Source organism: Perognathus longimembris, chromosome 14 (genome assembly GCF_023159225.1).
Source record: "Perognathus longimembris pacificus isolate PPM17 chromosome 14, ASM2315922v1, whole genome shotgun sequence".
Taxonomy (NCBI): Eukaryota; Metazoa; Chordata; class Mammalia; order Rodentia; family Heteromyidae; genus Perognathus; species Perognathus longimembris.
Genome location: NC_063174.1, coordinates 53,902,599 through 53,922,727, shown reverse-complemented (window position 1 = coordinate 53,922,727; position 20,129 = coordinate 53,902,599). Strand labels below are relative to the sequence as shown.

The 20,129-nt window shown below is 39.1% G+C and overlaps 1 protein-coding gene across 3 annotated transcripts in view; it reads left to right on the top strand.

The window, feature by feature from the left end:
- The first annotated feature begins 839 nt into the window (after positions 1–839).
- The window catches only part of Tc2n (tandem C2 domains, nuclear), a 32,050-nt gene continuing 12,760 nt past the window's right edge, over positions 840–20,129 (top strand). The window contains exons 1-8 of one of the 3 annotated variants that reach the window (XM_048362336.1): positions 840–858; positions 3,459–3,515; positions 5,964–6,123; positions 7,533–7,643; positions 9,795–10,028; positions 16,139–16,306; positions 19,269–19,360; positions 20,037–20,112. In XM_048362336.1, coding sequence (XP_048218293.1) covers positions 7,580–7,643; positions 9,795–10,028; positions 16,139–16,306; positions 19,269–19,360; positions 20,037–20,112 — 634 coding nt within the window. In that variant the 5' untranslated portion in view covers positions 840–858; positions 3,459–3,515; positions 5,964–6,123; positions 7,533–7,579. Of the gene's footprint in view, positions 859–934; positions 993–3,458; positions 3,516–5,963; positions 6,124–7,532; positions 7,644–9,794; positions 10,029–16,138; positions 16,307–19,268; positions 19,361–20,036; positions 20,113–20,129 lie in introns of those variants that run through there. The other 2 variants (XM_048362335.1, XM_048362337.1) reach the window with 2 other exon arrangements.

Genomic DNA, 20,129 nt, shown 5'->3' with positions numbered 1-20,129 from the left:
ACAGGAGTGGTAGCTTTCCTTTTGTACCTTTCCTACCTCTTGTCTCCCTTCTGATCCTCAGCACACCCCGAGCTCGGTCTCATTTTTAAGCCTTTCTGCAGGGAGCAACTGAAAACAGCCGGGAGGACAGGAGTACACAGGGGCAATGCATTCCAGGTGGACCAGAGAGAGGCCCCGCCCACTTTTCCTCCAGGAGGCTGCGCGGACCCGGGAGCTCCCAGGGAGGGGTGGGGGGGCGAGGAAAGTGGAGGAAGGGGGCAATGGGGGAGAGGGGGAACTACAGTGGAGGCGGGGCTAACAGGGTGGCATTGTGCTGGGCGCAGGGCTGAGAGGGTCCTAGAACCTGGAGGGAGGTACCAGGGGTCGGAGCAGAGAGAAAGGATTCGAGACACCAAGGGGGCGGGGCCACACGGGGGCGGGGCTACACTGGGAGGGGCCTATCTGAAGAGCTTGCGGGACCTGAGGGGCGGGGCTACCGGGCAGGGTGGCCCTAAGGGGGCGGGGTCGCAGGAACCTGAGGGGCGGGGCTACAGGACAGGGTGGCTCCAAGGGGCGGGGTCTGATGTACCTGAGGGGCGGGGCTACTGGGCCGGGTGGCTCTAATGGGGCGGAGATTGAGGTACCTGAGGGGCGGGGCTACTGGGCAGGGTGGCTCTAAGGGGGCGGGGTCTGAGGGACCTGAGAGGCGGGGCTACCGGGCTGGGCGGGAGCTCTTCTGGGAGAGGGGTCTGAGGGACCCGAGCGGCGGGCCGGTCCTACGGGGCGGAGTCTGAGGAACCTGAGGGGCGGTGTCCAGGCGCACGCTGGGTGCGGCGTTTCCGCCCGCGGCGGAGGTAGAGCGCGCACTACCTGGACCAGGTGGATCCGCGGCTGCCCGGCGGCGCGGCCTGAGCGCGCGGTGAGGCGCAGCGAGGCTCCCGAGAGAGGCGCGCCAGGACCTGCGGGGCGGGAGCGGCGGGGACCTCGGCGGGGTCGGAGCCACCGCCGCTCAGGTGCGCCTCTCCCCTCGGGGCAGGCCTCGAGCCGCCGCCGCCCTCGCCTCCGGGCCGGGTTCGGGGACTGCGGGGCGCTGGCTGTGGCGGCGGCGTCTGTCTGGATGTCGCGGTGGTTTCCTCTCCGAAGGTCGCCGTGGCTGGGTGCGCGGGCCATCCCGGTCCCCTCCCGTAGGGGAGGGGGGACTTGGGGGAGACCTCGGGCCTCAGACGGGGACCCCAGCTCTGGGCTGGGACGGCGGGCCGCCAGGGCAGCACGGGGACGTGGGTCCCCTCGCTCGGGCCGGGTAGTCCAGGCTTTACCTGAGAAGTTTCTGGAACTTTGAATAGCCCCGGAGTATGAAAAGGCCGCTTTCCCCCGAGCAAAGCAACCCGCCCCCTGCCCGACCAGGTGTTAGAAGTAACGTCCGCCTCTTCCACTTGTCCTTGGCTGTGATTTCCCCCCGAAACCTGCTCAGAATCGACTCCTGTTCCGTCTGGGGACTTTGACGGGTCGTGGTGTGCATTGTTGCACCCTGACGTCTGGGGACAGGCAAATACCGATCCCTTTAGGATATTAAAATCAAGTGCGGAAGAGATTACTTTTGTAATTTAAATGTTATTCTGATGCCCGCTGCTGGTAGGCTCTTCATGATGGAGTGGTGTTTTTGGTTTTGTTTTTTTCCCTGGAAAATGTAGAGAATTAACTCCAGAACCTCATGTGCCAGTTGCTCATTTTCATATGCAATTTCATCTTGGTATAAGAGTGCTTTATTGGAAGTAAATGTTAATCATGCTTGGCTTTAGAAACAGATTTGAAGATATTTTGCTTTTTAACCTTTGTGGGAGGTTGTAGTTTTTTGTTTTTGTTTTTGCTGATGAGTGGGAAAAACAATACCGATTTGTTGGGGTTTATTTTTAAGCCGGTTAAGGGGGTGGGGTGGGGTCCGTATATTTTAAAGTATGTCTTGGATTTCATTTGCTTCACTAGAATTATAAGTATTCACAAATAAAACCAATTGAGAGTTCTGTTCAGATTGAGAGAAAATGAGTTTGTGATTCTTGTCCGACATCTGTCTGAGCTGGCTAGGTGGCAGTTGGGTTTATTGGTTAACAGGTTTTTCTGAAGTCAGGCTCCACTTGCAGATGGATTTGTGATAGTTAAGCCTGTAGAGGTATAAGAAATCATTGAAATTAGTATTGAATAAGAAGAGAGAGAGACCGGGGATTGGTAGTGATCGCTCCAGAAATTTCAGAATGAACAGAAACCTTTAGAAACTAGGGCTTTAGAAGCGGGTCTGGAGAGGAGAGTTCTAATATGGAAAGTCTTAATCTGGAAGTGATATGGAGTCTGGGAATCAGAAAATTAGGACCTGATTGTCTGTTGGCTTTGGGAATTAGATTGGGAAGGAGGGGGATGACATTGACCTCAGCAAATACAACTTAAGTAAAAAGGTAGAAGCCAGATTTGAATGATTTTGAAATACAAGTACAGGTAAAGAAGTAAGTTTAGTGTAGAATTTGTGATTGAGAAAACCTAGGACAGCACTGTTAGGAGAGGGAACACCATAGTGAGATTGGAAAGAACAGGACCACAGAATAGCTTTATGTCAAAATGCATGGTCCCATAACACTATTAGTTTCTTATGGTTAAATCTTAAAGGTGAGAACAGTAGCTGAGCATACTGAATAGCACTCTTGGTTATAAAAGTGTTTTATCTGTCCTCATCCAAATCATGAATGTCATTTTAAATAGTGTTGCCGTGTAATGGGATCAGGTGTTATTACTAGTGTTGAAGTTACAACTCTAACCTGTGTTGAACTATTCTTTGTAGAAAGAAGCCCAATACTTTAAGATCCCTATCTTGTAAGCCCTTTAATTCTTTCTGGTATGTCTCAAAGATGACATTTTGACTAAAGCAGAACAGAGACATATATCAATTACAACCTTGATTTTGATTATTACATACTCCAGGGAAAATGCTCTTAGATTAGAATGTGTGTAATGAATTTCACTTCAGTCTTCATTTTGCTGTTCTAAAGTTAAGGCCAGGAATGTAGTCGCATATATTTCTTAGGACTAGGAAGAGAGTGGTTACAATGGATCTGACCATCAAGTATTTATTGGTGAGGCTTGAGATGCTCGTATTGCGTTGGTAGGAGTGTAAATCAGTAGCATTTTTGAGAGGGTTGTTTTTTTTTTTTTTGGCAATCTTTATTAAATTGAGACATGAATAAACTATGGACTAACAACATATAGCCAACAAAATCCTAGAAAATGCAAACTCATGTAACAATCTATACACTGGTGACTACTACTTGGCAATGGGGTGAGAGAAAGTAAGGAGGGATTGATTAAAGGGGGGCCTGATGCAGCTTTTTGGACTTATGCATATATTGATATGCATGATTGTGATGATATTTCTCCAAAATACATATATATGACTCATTTAATTGTATATTGTAAACATATAACATTTATTATAGGTCATCCATATGCAATAATGCTATAAGAAAATATTCCAGTGGAAAAAGACACAACAGGTGTGTATATTTACTTTTTAAAAAAATACTATAGGTACCTCATGTTGATAAGATTGTAATTTTAATTTTCTGCATATTTTTGTGCCCAAACCATGTATTGTTGTTCTGTTCCTTATTTGATAGAGCTATTGAGTTCCAGCTGTGGTTGCAGCATCCTACAGGGTGCTGAGTGCTAAGCAAAGAGAGAGACTACAAGATTATTTCTTCATAGTTCACATGGGAAATAGAACAAGGTTTTATGAAACATCATAAATGTTCAGCTTCTTTTTAAAATTATAACTGGCATTGAGAGATGAAAGAAAATTAGTTTGATCTGAGTGATTAATGAGTGCCTCTTCCAATATACTGAGCTGAAAATGTATACATTAAAAAAAATTGCATCAGTTACAAGATAGGCTGGAAAGGTGCCATTTACAAAATACCCAAGCAAATAATGCAGGCACACAGAATAAGACATATTAAAATTTTTTATAAGGGTAACTATAAAAACCTCTTGAGGGTACAAAGATAGACTTTAACAAATAGAAAGAAATACTATGTTCTGGATAAGAAGACAATATCCTTAGAGGTTTGTTTTTCCAAGATTTATGTTTAACACGACTCCAATGAGTGTATCATAATATTTTCCCCTTAAAGCTACAGCAGATTCCAAAAGTAATTTGCAAAAATAGCTAAGAAAATGCTGCAAGTAAAGAACAGTTAGGATGACTAATCCAGCTACATGGTTTTTGCTTGTTTGGGATTTTTTTTTTTTGTCAGTTGTGAGGCTTGAACTCAGCATCTGGGTGCTGTCCCTGAGCTCTTTTGCTCAATATTAACACTCTACCACTTTGAGCCACAGTGCCACTTCCAGTTTTTGAGTGATTAATTGGAGATGAGTCTCATGGCACTTTTCTGCCTGGGCTGGCTTCAAACTACAATCCTTAGATCTCAGCCTCCTGGGTAGCTAGGATAACAGGCATGAACCACCAGTGTCTGTCTTCACTACATGCTTTACACCTTTAATTAAAGTAGTGTATGGGTATAGGAGTAGATCAACTGAAGAAAAAAGAAAATTCAGGGAAAAAAACTTAATTGCATATAGAAATTTAGTGTTAAAGGAAGCATCATGACATCAGTGGAGAAAGCATGATGTTTTTTAATATGTGATAGTGGGAAAAGGTAGATTTGGATCCATTTCTCAATTTGTGTACTAATCTGATCACAAAAATCCACATTAAGTACTATAAGGAAATACATGTATAATCTGAAGATGGGGAAAACTATGACTTGATTCAGAAACAAAAAGTAAAAACATAGTGAGTATATTTATGTTGATGCTTATATAACCAAACTCTAGAACTTTCTGAGTGCCAGGGTGCATGAGTGGGCAGTCTGTACCATGAAACTGTCTCAGGCACAAAATTACCTTTCAAGTGTATAAGTGTAGATGAAACACAATTAAATTTCAAGGTTAGACTTGGTTTCCATAACCAAATAGCTTGTTGTGTATGTGCAGGTATTCCAAAATTCCAAGGTTTCCAATATCCTAAATGTGTCTGGACACAGGTGTTTCAGATAAGGGATACTCAAATCTGTATGTATGAGTATGTGTTGAATATAGTGTGCACACATATGTACACATGCATGCACACATGACACGTACTTTACAGAGCAGAAAACACAGCAATCAAAGTAAAAAGACATGACCCACTGGAAGAATGTCACATATATGATGATTCATGAGTTCATATCTGACATATACAAATATTAAAAATCATGAAGAGGGCTGGGAATGTGGCTTAAGTGGTAGAGTACTTGCCTTGCATGCATGAAGCCCTGGGTTCAATTCCTCAGCACCATATAGACAGAAAAAGCTGGAAGTGGCCCTGTGGCTCAAGAGCCAGGGACAGTGCTCAGGCCCTGAGTCTGAGCCCCAGGACTGGCAAAATAAATAAATAAATAAATAAAAAATAGTCTAAAAATCATGAAGAATAAGACCAATGGATTTAAGAAAAGATGAGCAGGAGATAATGAGCATAAACACTGGTTAGTTTTATATTAGAAGATATCAATGTTATGTATAATAAGAGAGAACAACATTGGCAAACGTCCAGCTTTTAAACAAATTTTGTTGGTTACAGAAACAAGTGCTATCATACATTGGTTTTGAGAGTGAGAAATGGTAGCACTTTAGAGAGAAATTTAGCAACACAAGCAAAATCACACATATACACCTCTTGTCCTTGTAGCAAATTATCTTACAGATCTAACACCATTGTTTCTAGCAAGAACCAATCTCTTTTTATCTTAGTTTCTAACAAGACTGTTAGTTTCTAACAGAACTATAAAATTGAAGCCTTAGGGGAAATTTGATCACTGAGTAGTTGTCTGTGTTTGTTTTATAATGTCATTATGGATTTCCTAGAAAACTTTTAGAAATGTTTAATATATTATAATCTATTACAGATACTATTTCAGTACTTGATGTGATACATGCTCAGCCAATCAGAGCCTCACAAAGTTAACTCTTGGGTCCTTCTGCCACATATTTTAGAGATTACTACTTATGTACTTATGGATGAAATTATATGATTGGAATTTATTTCAAAATAGCCCAAAGGACAGGGTAAGTGGGAAGGTGGAAATGAAATAAGATTTGCTATGACTTAATAATGATTTAATCTGGGTGATTTGAGTTTTATGATCCCATATTCTTTTGGATATGTTTAAAATTTCCTACAAAAATGTATGTAGTTTCAGTGGTAAAAATGAAGAGAATAGGGGCTGGGGATATGGCCTAGTGGCAAGAGTGCTTGCCTCGTATATATGAGGCCCTGGGTTCAATTCCCCAGCACCACATATACAGAAAATGGCCAGAAGTGGTGCTGTGGTTCAAGTGGCAGAGTGCTAGCCTTGAGCAAAAAGAAGCCAGGGACAGTGCTCAGGTCCTGAATCCAAGCCCCAGGACTGGCAAAAAAAAAAAAAAAAAAAAATGAAGGGCTGGGGATATAGCCTAGTGGCAAGAGTGCCTGCCTCGGATACACGAGGCCCTAGGTTCGATTCCCCAGCACCACATATACAGAAAACGGCCAGAAGCGGCGCTGTCGCTCAAGTGGCGGAGTGCTAGCCTTGAGCGGGAAGAAGCCAGGGACAGTGCTCAGGCCCTGAGTCCAAGGCCCAGGACTGGCCAAAAAAAAAAAAAAAAAAAAAAAATGAAGAGAATATATTTGGAACAGAGACACTGAATCCAGGGTAGGAAATTAGACCTTTTATTCCTGGTAAATGTAAAATGTGCTCCTTTCATTTGCACTGTGTCTTATTAGTATTATCTGTCTATGTGACACATTTTTGTTTGTTTGGTTTTGTGTGTGTGTGCTGGTTTGGGGGCTTGAACTCAGGGCCTTAGCACTGCCAATGAGCTCTTTTGCTCAATGCTGGTACTTTGCCACTTGAGCTATGCTCCACCTCTGGCTTCATGGACTTCCCTGTCTGGGCTGGCTGAACTAAAATCCTCAGATCTTAGCATCCTAAGTAGTTAGGATTCCAGGCGTGAGCTTCCCTAGTTTGGCAAGAAATGGGTTTTAAAATCCACTTTTCTATTAGTATAATTATAAAGATTAATTCATGAAGTATGGACTTATTTGTTTATTGGCCCCAAATGTAGGACTTTAAATTATCAAAATACTTTGTCTAGTGAAAGTGAATTTTTTTCTTGAACTTTTTATGGGTGCCTGATTTTCTTTCAAATTTTGGACATGGAATTGGATATATCAAATGTCTTGGGATGGGATTTTTTTCCAGGTTTTAACATTGAAGTTTTTTCTTAGGTAATTTTTAAGCATTCCATTTTTAATAATTTAAAAGGATTCTAAATGTTATATAAAATTACATATGGGAACAAAAATATTTTTCTTCTTAAATATTATTTCTTCAGAGCGTCAATCATATATTACACAAACAGATAACATGTTTTATTTGTGGTATCTAATGACCTCAAGCATAATGGTTTTAATTTGCTTTCTGTTCTGTCTACAGGTTGATATTAAAATCGAAAGTTTATCGGATATTAGAAATTGAATGTAATGGCAACAGAATTTATCAAGAGTTGCTGTAGAGGATGTTTCTATGGTGAAGAAAAGCAGAAGAGTACGTTTTGATTTCAGTGCACATTTGCTTAGTGCCTTTGTTGGTGGCATTTGTAATATAAAGATAAATAAAGGGTTGAATACCATAGTTCAAGTCTGTAAGCCTAGCTACTTGGGAAGCAGAGATTGTAAGATAACCATTTGAGGCCAATTCAGTTAAAAGTTCGTGAGATTCCATCTCAACCAATGACTTTATATATGGTGCACCTGACATCCCAGTGACACAGGGAAGTACAAGTAGAAAGATGGCAGCCTAAGTCAGCCTGGAAATGAATCAAGATCCTAGCCCAAATTAAAACAAAAGCGAGGCTTTAGGCGCTGATGGTGGGGCATGTACCAGATAGTTCAGCCTCTCCTTTTATCCCCCCACACAAAAAAGACAAATTAGGAATCTTTTTAAAGTTTATTGGCGAGATAGAAGTAAGGCACACTAGGTCAGTATTCTAGAACTCACAAATCCTATGAAGCATAGCGAAAAGACAGAAGTCAATCTAAAAGACATCAACACAACCATAAGAAAATGGAAAGAAGATTTGCTATAGAAGCCTGAATAGGATCTTAGCAGAAGGAAGTGAGAGAATGGACAGGTAGATGGAATAATGGAGGCATGTGGGGAGAGAGGTGTGTTTGGGGGACAAAATATACTCAGACAAATGTAAAAATCCAATTTGTGTTTATAGTTCATAAGAATGTACTATGTACATGTATGTACTTTTTTGACCGAGGGAGAAACCTGTAAGTTTATTAAGTTCCACATTTTCATTATTGCTGTAGGGTTATGACTAGAACTTTATTTTTCTTTGGCTCTTGTATTTCTTAGTCTCTGATAAAACTTCCTAGTATATTTGAGCATGAAGGTGCATTAGATTTTTCTGATGCCACTAACACAGCACATTATAGACTGGACAAATTTTTATTAAAAGAGGTTTATTTGGGAGGTTATGGAGGTCCAAGCCAAGCAGCAGGGTCTGGTGAAGGTCTTCTTGGTAGTAGAATCCTCAAGCAGTCAGTGTGTAGGGCATCACATGGTGAAAACCCAGAATGAACATGTGTGTCCATGTCTCTGTCCAACATTCAGTGGTGAGGATTCCACACCTATGGCCTTATCTAATCTTATTAATGCCACAAAAACCCCACCTATGAACATATTTAGTTTAAGTTTCCACCCTCTTACAAGGAGGATTAAACTTTAACACCCAGAGTTCTAGCAGACTCTCTCAAATCACATCTAGTCTATAGCAGAAAGCTGCTTTTTTTTACATTAATACATTCCATAATTTTATTTACCCTACAAATAAGATGTAAGTTTTCATGGTGTGTGCTCCATTACCTTCTATTTCCACCTGTGCAGCTTAGGAACCTATGTCATTCTAGAGAGAAACTGGGACAGTTAAAGTTGCTACTGTGATATCATCCTAGTCAGTATATATATATATATATATATATATATATGTATATATGTATATATATACTTATATACTTATATATGTTTCTGATGTGGTAGAGATTTTAACAGACTTGGAGATCTTTAGCTTCTCAGAATTTGTATACACATTTAAGACTCATATTAACCAGTAATACTGGTAACAAGAATTGCTTTGTTGATAGCATGTTTTAAGTGGCTAGTTGTTTTACTTGAAAGTATTTTAAGTTAACTAAAAAAATACTAATTTTTCCTCACCTCAGTGAACACTGATGGAAATAAGACTTTAAAAGCAGCTTTACCAGTATTATTAAAAAGAAATAATGTACATTGGCAAAAGTATATTAATTGCTCAAACATTGGCTGGCAAAAATTATAAAAATAGGACCCATGAGTAGTTTCTTCATCAGGATTCTTTTTTTCTTTTGCCAGTCCAGGGGCTTGGACTCAAGGCCTGAGCACTGTCCCTGGCTTCTTTTTGCTCAAGGCTAGTACTCTGCCACTTGAGCCACAGTGCCACTTCTGGCCATTTTCTGTATATGTGGTGCTGGGGAATCGAACCCAGGGCTTCATGTATATGAGGCAAGCACTCTTGCCACTAGACCATATTCCCAGCCCCTAGAATTGTTTTCATGATTAAAAGAATACCAAAGAATTGTAGGTTTAAACTGTTATATTTAATCTGTATGCATATTTATGACTTTTTCTTTTTTCCGTTTGTTTATGCAGTTCCTGTGGAAAGAGACTTCAAAGTATCAGTCTCAAATGGCCAAAGTGCTGCTATTTGTGTCCCTCCACTGACCGCTGTTTCTGTAAAGCCTCAGGTTGGCTGTACTGAGGACTATTTGCTTTCCAGGCTGCCATCTGATGGCAAAGATGTACCATTTGTGGTGCCCAAGTTTAAGTTATCTTATATTCAGCCCAGGACACAAGGACCTCATCCACCTCTGGAAGAACTTGAAGGTAAACAATAAAGTGGCAGGATTTAAAAATCAACAAGCTACATTTAAATGCTGTTATTTTTTTCTTTTATATCTTGAATCTGAAATTCAGTAGCTCCACTTTGAGCTTCTTTGGTGGATAGTTGGATGCTTTCTCCGAGCTTCTGTGCTCAAAGCTACCACTCTTCTTGAGCCACAGCTCCACTTCTGGCTTTTTGGTGTTTAGAGATAAGAATCTCATGGACTTCCCTGCTTGGGCTGGCTTCTAATTGCAATCCTCAGGTCTTGGCCTTGACATTTTGGAGTAAATTGAAGACATCAATACGCTTCCTTGTAATAATTACATCTATATTTAATATATAATATGTGAATATATACATACATATTTACTGAATATATACATATTTACATATTTATATATATTTACATGTATACATATTTACTGAAGTTCAGTGATCTTTTTATACATCTTTTGACAACACTCTTATACAGAATGAATTGTCCCAGTACACATTTGTTGAATTTTGTGTATATTTTTTGAATTTCAAATGTATCTTTGTTGAATATTGACATTATACTGTACAAGTAATATCAATTGTATGTTAAGACCTGTGCTTCAGCATGGTTCCTGAGCTTCATTTGCTCAAGACAAGTGCTTTTCCATTTTGAGCCACAGCTCCACTTCTGGCTTTTTGGTGGTTAGTTGAAGATAAGGAGCTCAAGGATTTTTCTGCCTGTGATCCTCATATCTCAGCCTCCTGAGACGCTAGGATTACAAGCATGAGCTACCAGTGCCTGCTCTTTCTTTTCTTTAGATTGAGTAGTAATTGGTCTGTTTGCAAATTCATGGTCTCTTACCCCTTTTATTTCCATTCTGCTGTTAAGCCTAATTAGTGAATATTTTCTCTTAGACATTGCATTTTTCAGTTCTAAGATTTATATATTCATAGGTTTCATTTCTCTTCCAATTTCCCATTTTTACATTACTGCAAACCTATTTTCTTTCATGCCTTTGAGCTATCAATAGTGGTTTATCTTTGCTCATTTCAAACATCTAGTCATTCAGGTATTGGTACTGTTGATTATCTTTTTTTTGAGAATGGATGTTTCAGTATCTTTAGGTAGGGTATGATTTTAATGTTCCATAATTTTGTGTTCTGGACATTGTTTGTTAAGTGGTGGAGACTACATTTGGTTAAATCTATCTGAGAAGTCACGTCTTCCTTTCTCTCTGTCCTTCCCTCTCACTCTCTCTTTGCCTCTGTCTTTCCACCAGTTGTGTAACTTATTTGAACTTAGACTACAAATTCAACCCTTGGATGGTTGTTGAGGCCATCAGCCATGTATTTGAGCCCATTTTCTTTGCAGAATTTGGGACATACTTCTTTCCAGGATTCTCACCTTTCTTTCCAATGGCTCTGGATGTCTGGTATGCTGTACTCTGGTTTATCTGCCAGTTTGCTATTGGAGTTTTATACACCCTGCATGGTGTCAGCTTTGGCCTACACTCAAGCTAAAAATCATTAAAACCAAATAACTTTCTTTATACCATTTCTTTTTTTCCAAGAGTAACTCCTGTCAAAAAATCCACACTATTTTTCTTTACTCTGCAGTGCCTTCAGGGATTTGTTTGCTGTTTTTTTCCCAGAGTTTATCTCTAAGGAAGGTTAATTCTAGAGGAAGAGAATGTGTGTGTGTGTCCTGGGGCTTGAACTCAGGGCTTGGCACTGTTCCAGGCCCTGAGGCAAGCACTCTACCCTTGAGCCACAGCTTCTGGCTAATGCTATGTATTTTCATAATCAGGAAAAGGTAAGAAATACTTAGCAATATGGTAATTTTTCTTTTGCTTTTTTTCATTGTACTCACTACAAAACGAATTGCATTTTGAGTCAAATGAATGAAAAATTGATTATTCTTAAATTATAGATTCATTGAGGATGTTGTGTCATTGTCTAGTTTTAATATGTTGGGGAAATTTTGCTTTATTAGAGTCAACAAGAAAGTCCTCTTGGGGGCCTGGGGATATGGCCTAGTGGCAAGAGAGCTTGCCTCCCATACATGAAGCCCTAGGTTCGATTCCCCAGCACCACGTATACAGAAAATGGCCAGAAGTGGCGCTGTGGCTCAAGTAGCAGAGTGCTAGCCTTGAGCAAAAAGAAGCCAGGGAGAGTGCTCAGGCCCTGAGTCCAAGCCCCAAAACTGGCAAAAAAAAAAAAAAAGAAAAAAAAAGAAAGAAAGTCCTCTTGGAACCTAATCATAATAATTATGTGTATATTTGTGTGCATATGTGCATTGCATTTGTAAATGATAGACTGAGATGATGAAGAAAATTTTGAGTAGACCACTGTCACTGAGGATTAAAAGTATGTTTCAGGTATTAGAAATCTATTCTTTTGTACTGTTTACTTGCTGATAATCTGATCCAATCTGCTTTGATAATATACTTTAACATTACCTTCTTGCTGTTCTTGCTTTATCGCATATCTGCTTGCTTCTTCATCAGTGTTACACATTCTGAATTTAAAATTTTAGATATGACTCTTGAAAGTTGTACATAATCACTAACTTTGCATTAGTTATAGCATTGAGGGCTAAAACACGGAGTCAGAGTTCACCTAAATCGAAAAATCATACCAATGCATACCAAATAATGGGAAAATTGCAATTGTTTGGTGATTTTTCTAAAGGAAAAATAAAATGAGAATACTATATTCTTTTTTGATGTATAGGTTATAAAAGTGGTGAGTCATCTCTGGTATTCCTACTCTTGAGAATTCTTACTAATGATCAGTGTTAGTATGGTTGTCATAACAAAGACTATCCTAGCAATGTTGTATGCTAGCTACTGAAAGTTACTTACAAAGTATACAGACAGCGGTTGGGATTGTGGCCTAGTGGTAGAGTGCTTCTCTTGCACACATGAAGCCCTGGGTTCGATTCCTCAGCATCACATATATAGACAAAGCCAGAAATGGCGCTTGGCTTAAGAGCTAGAGTGTTAGCCTTGAGCAAAAAGAAGCCAAGGACTGTGCTCAGGCTCTGGCAAGCCGCATGACTGGCAAAAACAAAAAACAAAAACCCACCCAAAGTATATAGACAATGGCTCAGGCATCACAGCAGCTTCTTGGCACCCTTCTGCCTATGTGCTGTTCTTGGATTATACACAGTGGTGTTGGAACCAGGAGGATGAGAAATCACACCTCCGTCTCAATAGTTTTCTTTTCCAAGCTCAATGTAAAATCACCTGTTTTATTGTTTAGCTTAATGCAGAAAATATCATTTTATACTGGATGTTCCATTTTAAAGTGGAACAAAAATAATTTAAAGATGACAACAATACTGTTTTGTGAAATTTTTTCATTTATGTCTGTATGTTGTTTCCAGTACAACCATTCTCCTTCAAAGGAATTTTATGAATACCTTTTCTCTTATTAAGTTGTGGGAAATAATACACATGTAGGAAAATGTACTAGCCAGAAACATACAGCCTGGTGATTTGTTGCAAAGCAAAACACCTGTAAGTAAGTCATCATCCAGGTACAGGAATAGGGTATTACCAGATACTCTAAAGCTCCTCTTTCCTTTTTAGTTACTCAGAGTAATCAGTATCACAACTGTGAACATTATCTTTTCTCTTACCACCAAAGCACATATCCCTAAATATTGTTCCTTAGGTTTTTGTTTTCTGATGTTTATTTAAATGGTGTATTTAGTATGGTTTTCTTGTTTTGTTTTTTCGTCTGCTGTGGTTTTGAACTCTGGGTCTGGGTGCTTTCCCTGAGCTCTTCAGCTCAAGACTAGTGCTCTACCACTTTGAGCCACAGCACCACATCTGGTTTTCTGGTGGTTAATTAGAGATAAGAGTTTCATGGGCTTTTTTTGCTTGGGCTGGCTTTGAACCATGATCTCAGCTTCCTGAGTAGGTAGGATTACAGGTGTGAGCCACTGGCACCCAGCTGTATTCTTTTTTGTGGGTTATCATTGGACATTCTATTTGCGAGATTCATTCAGGTCATTGGTAGTTTGAGTTTGTTTTCATATCTGTACATAATTTATTACAGTATATAACTGCATTCTAGATGGCATGCAATGCAGTAGTGTTTCTGTATAGCATACTGTTGTGTTTTATGTAACAATCCCACACTGCTTTTTACCTGTTTTACTGTTGATGGATATTTGAGTCTCTCATTTTGGGCCATTGTGGAGAGTGATACTTCTGGACTTTCTCATACACATCTCTAGTGTGTGGGTAAAACAGTTTTGGCTGTGTTTGGCATTTCAGCTGTGAATGGCATTGTAAGTCCAGTACGTCATGTTAGTATAAATTCACCAAACTATTTTCCACATTGATTATACTAGAGTTATATTCCTACCAACAGAATGTAGTAGTTTATCGTGCCCTACTTTCTTGTCAACACTTGATATTATCTGTCTGAATTTTACCCATTCTGGTGAGTGTCTGTCCTCTGCTTACTGATGTATAGTGGTTCTTCATATATTCTAGATATACAGTTTGTCATTTATGTTGCACCAAGTGTCTTCTCCCACTCTGGATTACCTTTGTACTCTCTAAAAATAGTATATTTCAACAAATGGAACTTTTCCTCAACCGTGTAAGAGCCCTTACCTACCTGCTTGAGCCATTCCTTCATCTCCTAGTGCTTTAGGTCACTTTTAAGATAGAATCTCACTTTTTTGTGTGTGGGCCAACCTGGAACTACAGTCCTCCTAACCTGTGCCTGTTGCTCAGGTGGCATTATAGGCTTGGGTCGCTACTCCCAGCTTATTTGTTGAGCTAGATCTCACTAATTTTTCCCAAATTACCCTTGAACCTTCCTGATCACCACCTTACAAGTAGCTGGAATTGCAAGCGTGTGCCGCTCTGCCTGTGATTAATGTACTCTGTGGTCCATTTCAGAACCCCGTCCTAAGGTCGTGAAAACTGTCTTATACACATCACTTAAGTATAGAAGCCTTATTACTTTGCCTGTAACATTTCATTTGAACTATCACTCCCATGAAATTATTTTTTATGAACATAAAGACAAACAAAATCTTATTTTCTTTCCATATCAAGATCCAATTGTCTTAAGACTTTAGTTGTGGTTCATGTTCTCCCTGCTGCTGAACAGGGTCACCTAGACTACACACCAAGTGCCCATAAGATGGCATCTTTTTCAGGGCCTTCTCTTCTGTTCTCATTAATCTATTTGTTTGTCATTGTGCCAAAGTTCTGTTTTTAATACCCAGAAGAATAAATTTTTCAGTGTTGGGTTTTTTTTTTAACTAAAGATTATCTTATGGCTATTCTTGCTTCTTAGTCTTTCCATAAATATTTTCTGCTCACGTTTTTGTTACTTTGATTTCCAACTTCACTGCAACTTTAATTGTGGTTTTTTAAAAAAGAGCCCATACTTTGCATGATTTTATCTCAATATGTGGTCAGGGTTTTTGTTGTTGTTTTGTTTTTTAATGCCAGTACTAGGGCTTGAACTCGGCGTCTTGAGCTCTTTTTTGCCTTTTTAGTCACAGCTGGTGCTCTACCATTTGAGCCATGCACCCATTTCTGGCTTTTTGCTGGTCAATTAGAGTTAAGAGTCTCTCAGATTTGTCTGCGTGGCTTCTAACCTCTACCCCAGACATCAGTCTCCTAAGTAACTAGTCATCATTGTTCAGATAGTGTCTGTTTTTATAAAAGTTTTGTGTCTTCTTACAAAGGATGGGTCTAAAAACAATATTTTTCTTTCAAAGAAAAAGCTCAGATTACAAAATATAAGATTATCTATAGAGCAACAGAAAGGATGTATAAAAATATCACAGTGAAACCCTCTCATATTATACATGTATGTTCACTCTGAAAATAAAAGGAAATAAAACAATATAGATATTATTTTTAAAATTCTAAAATCTACCAGACTGTCTTAAGAGCAGGATTCCTGGCCATATCTCATCTATAATAACTTTGCACTACTAGAACCCCATAAATGGATACTGATTTTTTTCTTTTAGTTATTAAGGATATGTGATTTAATGTTACTTGAGACAAAACTTTTTTTCCTTTGAGTATACCAGGTTTGGCTTACAACTCCTCTCAAAAGGATATTGCAACATGTTAGAAACATTTGCTTTCAGGGTCTGCCAGAGCATCTTTTGGAGACCGAAAGGTAGAACTTTCCAGTTCATCACTGCATGGTTCCAGCTATGATGTGTACAATCCCTTCTACCTGTATCAGAGCATCTCACCTGACTTGAGCCGGAGATTCCCTCCTCATTCAGAAGTGACAAGACTGTATGGGTCAGGTATAAGACCTTTTTGTGCTTTTCCTTTGTGTTTCTCTTTTAGAAATTTAGAAATCAGTCCAGCAGGGCATTAGACAGTTGTGCAGGTGCAGAACAATTCTTCCTCCCATGGAACATCTGTTCTGCATCTGGCAGCATCTACTTGGTGCCCATGTCGTCCTCAGTTACTACGAAACCAATAAGCCGTCATGTTCTGATGCCTACAGTGAGAACTGAAATCCAGATACTGGGTCTAAGTGATGCCATTTGTCCTCATCGCCATCTTGGCATCTTAATTGATGATGGGAACTTGTCACCCAGTTCTGAAAACTCTGTAGCTGTGATCTGGGTCATTCTTCAAACCGCAGCTGTGTGGTGGGTTGCTTAGCTCCAGGAGAGTCTTGCTCTAGGGAATTCATTTCCTGGATTGCTCCTGATCTCCCCCCCACCCCATTGTGTGGCTTTTGTGAATGCTTTTGCTAAGTTTAGTTCCTCATCCCTATCATGTAGTTTTTGCCTTTGTATGAACAGAATTTGAGTTCCTTTGAGACATAAGTCGGCTCGCAATTGCCAGCTTCGTAATAAAGAATCTCGATTCTAAAAAAAAAAAAAAAAAGAAATTTAGAAATCAGCTAAGCGCTGGTGGTTCACGCCTGTATATCTTAGCTATTCAGGAGACTGTGGTCTAAGGATTGTAGTTCGAAGCCAGCCTGGACAGGAAAGTCTGTGAGACTCTTATCTCCAATTAACACCAGAAAACCAGAAGTGGTGCTGTGGCTCAAGGTAGTAGAGCACTAGCCCTTAGCAAAAGAGCTCAGGAATAGTGCCCAGGTCCTGAGTTCAAGTCCTACAACCACCACCACCAACAACAAAATTAGAAATCAAATTAAGTCTTCTGAGACTCTGTCAGAAATGATTTGTATTATGTAAAATTTGTGGAAGGGATGACATTGTCCATAAAGAACTGTACTCTTTACATGACTAATAAAACTGTGACCCCCCTCTGTACATCCTCTTTATAATAACAATATAAAAGATTTAAATTTTTTACACAAACGACAGCTGGGTAAATGGCTCATATCTATATCCCAGCTACTTAGGAGGCTGAGATCTGAGAATTCTGGTTTGGAGCCAGCCTGGGCAGGCAAATCCAAGAGACTCTTTTCTCCAGTTAATCAGCAAAAGCCTGAAGTAGAGATGTGGCCCAAGTCGTAGGGCATAAGTGGAGAAAGCTGAGCAAGAACTCAAGGCCTGCCCTGAGTTCAAGCCCCAGTACCAGCATTTGCGTATACACGCACACGCACACACACACACACACACACACAAAATTGTAGTATCATAACTTCTTTGTAGTATTATACTTAATATAATTAATTATAGTAATATGGTTAGTAAGATGGGAGGAGGAAATGGTGGCGAGTGATGAAACCAGTGACATTGATAAAGGTGCACTGTACTTATAACCCGACTTAGGAAATTGTAACCTCCTTATAAAATTGTAACCTACTAAATGATACAATATTTTAAAAAAGAAAATAAATTATTATATTTGTTGGCAATTCCAAATTCCATTTATTTTTTTCCTTTTTTTAAGGTTTTGTTTTTAGGTTATTTTGTGCATATTTTATATATTAGCTATTCAAATGAATTCTGGCACACATATTAATACACTTTTTTCTTCTGCTCTAATCACTTAAATGAATTTAAGAACTCATAATTTGATTATAGAATATAGATGTAGAATTATAGATATAGAACTCTTTCAGTTTCATATCAGTTACAGGCTGTGTTATATGTTTCCAATTTATAAAATTCTCACAGCTTTTCAAATCTGACAAATCTGGGTCATTCGTATGTGTGTATATACATACATGAGATAGATAGCTATCATCCAACCACTGAATTCAGGGTGAGATACTAAATAAAGAAGAAATATTTACTTAGGTGCCTATTCTGTTCTCGAATGCGCACTTGGTAGATAGAGTTCCTTTTCCCAAGGATTTTCTAACTTAAAAGGACACTAGAAATATAGGAGCACTGGGATTCAGAATCAACTGTTTATGTGATAAGTGCCCATTAAGTAGCTGAATTGCTCTTAGATTATTCTCAGGTGAAAGTTGGAGAATGTAAACAAAAAAAAAACTGTGATTGTAAAAAAGTGTTGTTTGTTTCTATTAAATTCTGTTTCAAACAGAAGAAAAATCATTGAAAAAGAAATGTTTTAGATTTCGCCACAAGACTTTATTATGTAGGTTTGCATACAATGTACACAGTTTATTCTATTAGGAACTTAGCTTATGATGAGGTAGAAGCCCATTGCTTCATTTTCTTTTTCTTTTTCTTTGTTTTTTTCACTTACTGTTTCTAGGATATGAACTCAGGCTTTGTGCTTGTTAAGCAAGAACTCTACCACTTGAAACATACTCCCATCCCTTCTCCAGTTATTTTTGAAATAGGTCTTACTTTTTGCCCAGAGTAGTCTATTACACTTTCCAACATGTAGGGATACAGGCACATGCTACCATGACCAACTTTTTTTTCTTTTGTTAGTCATGCGTCTTGGACTCAGGGCCTGAGCCCTGTCCCTAAGCAATTTTGCTCAAGGCTGGCACTTTACCACTCTGAGCCACAGAACCACTTTCAGGTTTCCTGGCAGTTAATTGGAGATAAAAGTTTCTCAGACTTTTTTGCCTGGGCTAGCTTTGAACCATGATTCTCAGATCTCAGCCTCCTGAGTAGCTAGGGTTGAGTAGCTAGGTGTTGGCGCTCGGCTCAACCTTTTTTTTTGAGATTTGGATTTTGTGAACTGTTGTTTGGGCTATCCTCCCCATTTCAGCCTCCCAGGGCTTCAAGCTTGTTGTCCAGACTGTCCTTGAGCCACAGTGCTCCCATTCCACTTCTCTAGTAACCACAGCCATGAGCCATGTGTCCACCTCATTTTCTTGACTGTAAAAATTAATACCTGTCTCTTATCCCTTTGTAGTTTGTGACTTAAGGACCAGCAAACTTCCTGGGTCCCCTGGGCTAAGCAAATCTATGTTTGATCTTACAAGTTCATCTCACAGATTCATCCAGGTAAAGTAATTTTATTTCAAAACTAAAATTGTGTGATTTTTTTTAGATTAAAAATTCTGAAAGGTATGAATTACATTAGATATTACAAATTTTCCTGTGACCATATCTAATATCTGAAGACTTGATATTTGACATTTTCTGGACACATTTATTAATTTAAGAAATTCTTAGCTAATAAAAAGTAGTGTTATTCTTTTGCTCATTTTTCAAAAATTTTCTAGTTCTCAGCTGGCATGTACATAAGGAATCTTTATACAGGTAGAATTCAAAATGGTATAGTTAAAGTGGTTATTTAATTTTCCTTATGAAACACATACAAAAAAAGACAGTGTTTCTTTTGAGATGTAGTAATTATTTACTGCTAGCTTTTGAAATGGAATTGTGAATTTTTGATGCTTTAAAAATGTTTCATTTTCAGTGCAAATAAACTATTAAAAATTACTTAACTATTAAAACTAGGATATAGAGATCAACAAAGTAAAAATAAAAATCATTTGTATTCCTGTAAATGAAAGCAGGAGCACTGGAAAATGTGTGTATATGTATATGGGAGGGTGTAATTACTCACACTACTAAGATGATTAGCATGCAATTTGATACTAGGGTGGTTATTGGAGTATATTTATGTATCAAGTTTGATATGCAACTTGTAGCTAAAGGTCTTTTTTATTTGTAGAGACACGATTCACTTTCCAGTGTACCCAGTAGTTCTTCTTCAAGAAAAAACTCTCAGGGGAGTAACAAAAGCCTGGGTAAGGCATAAAGAACC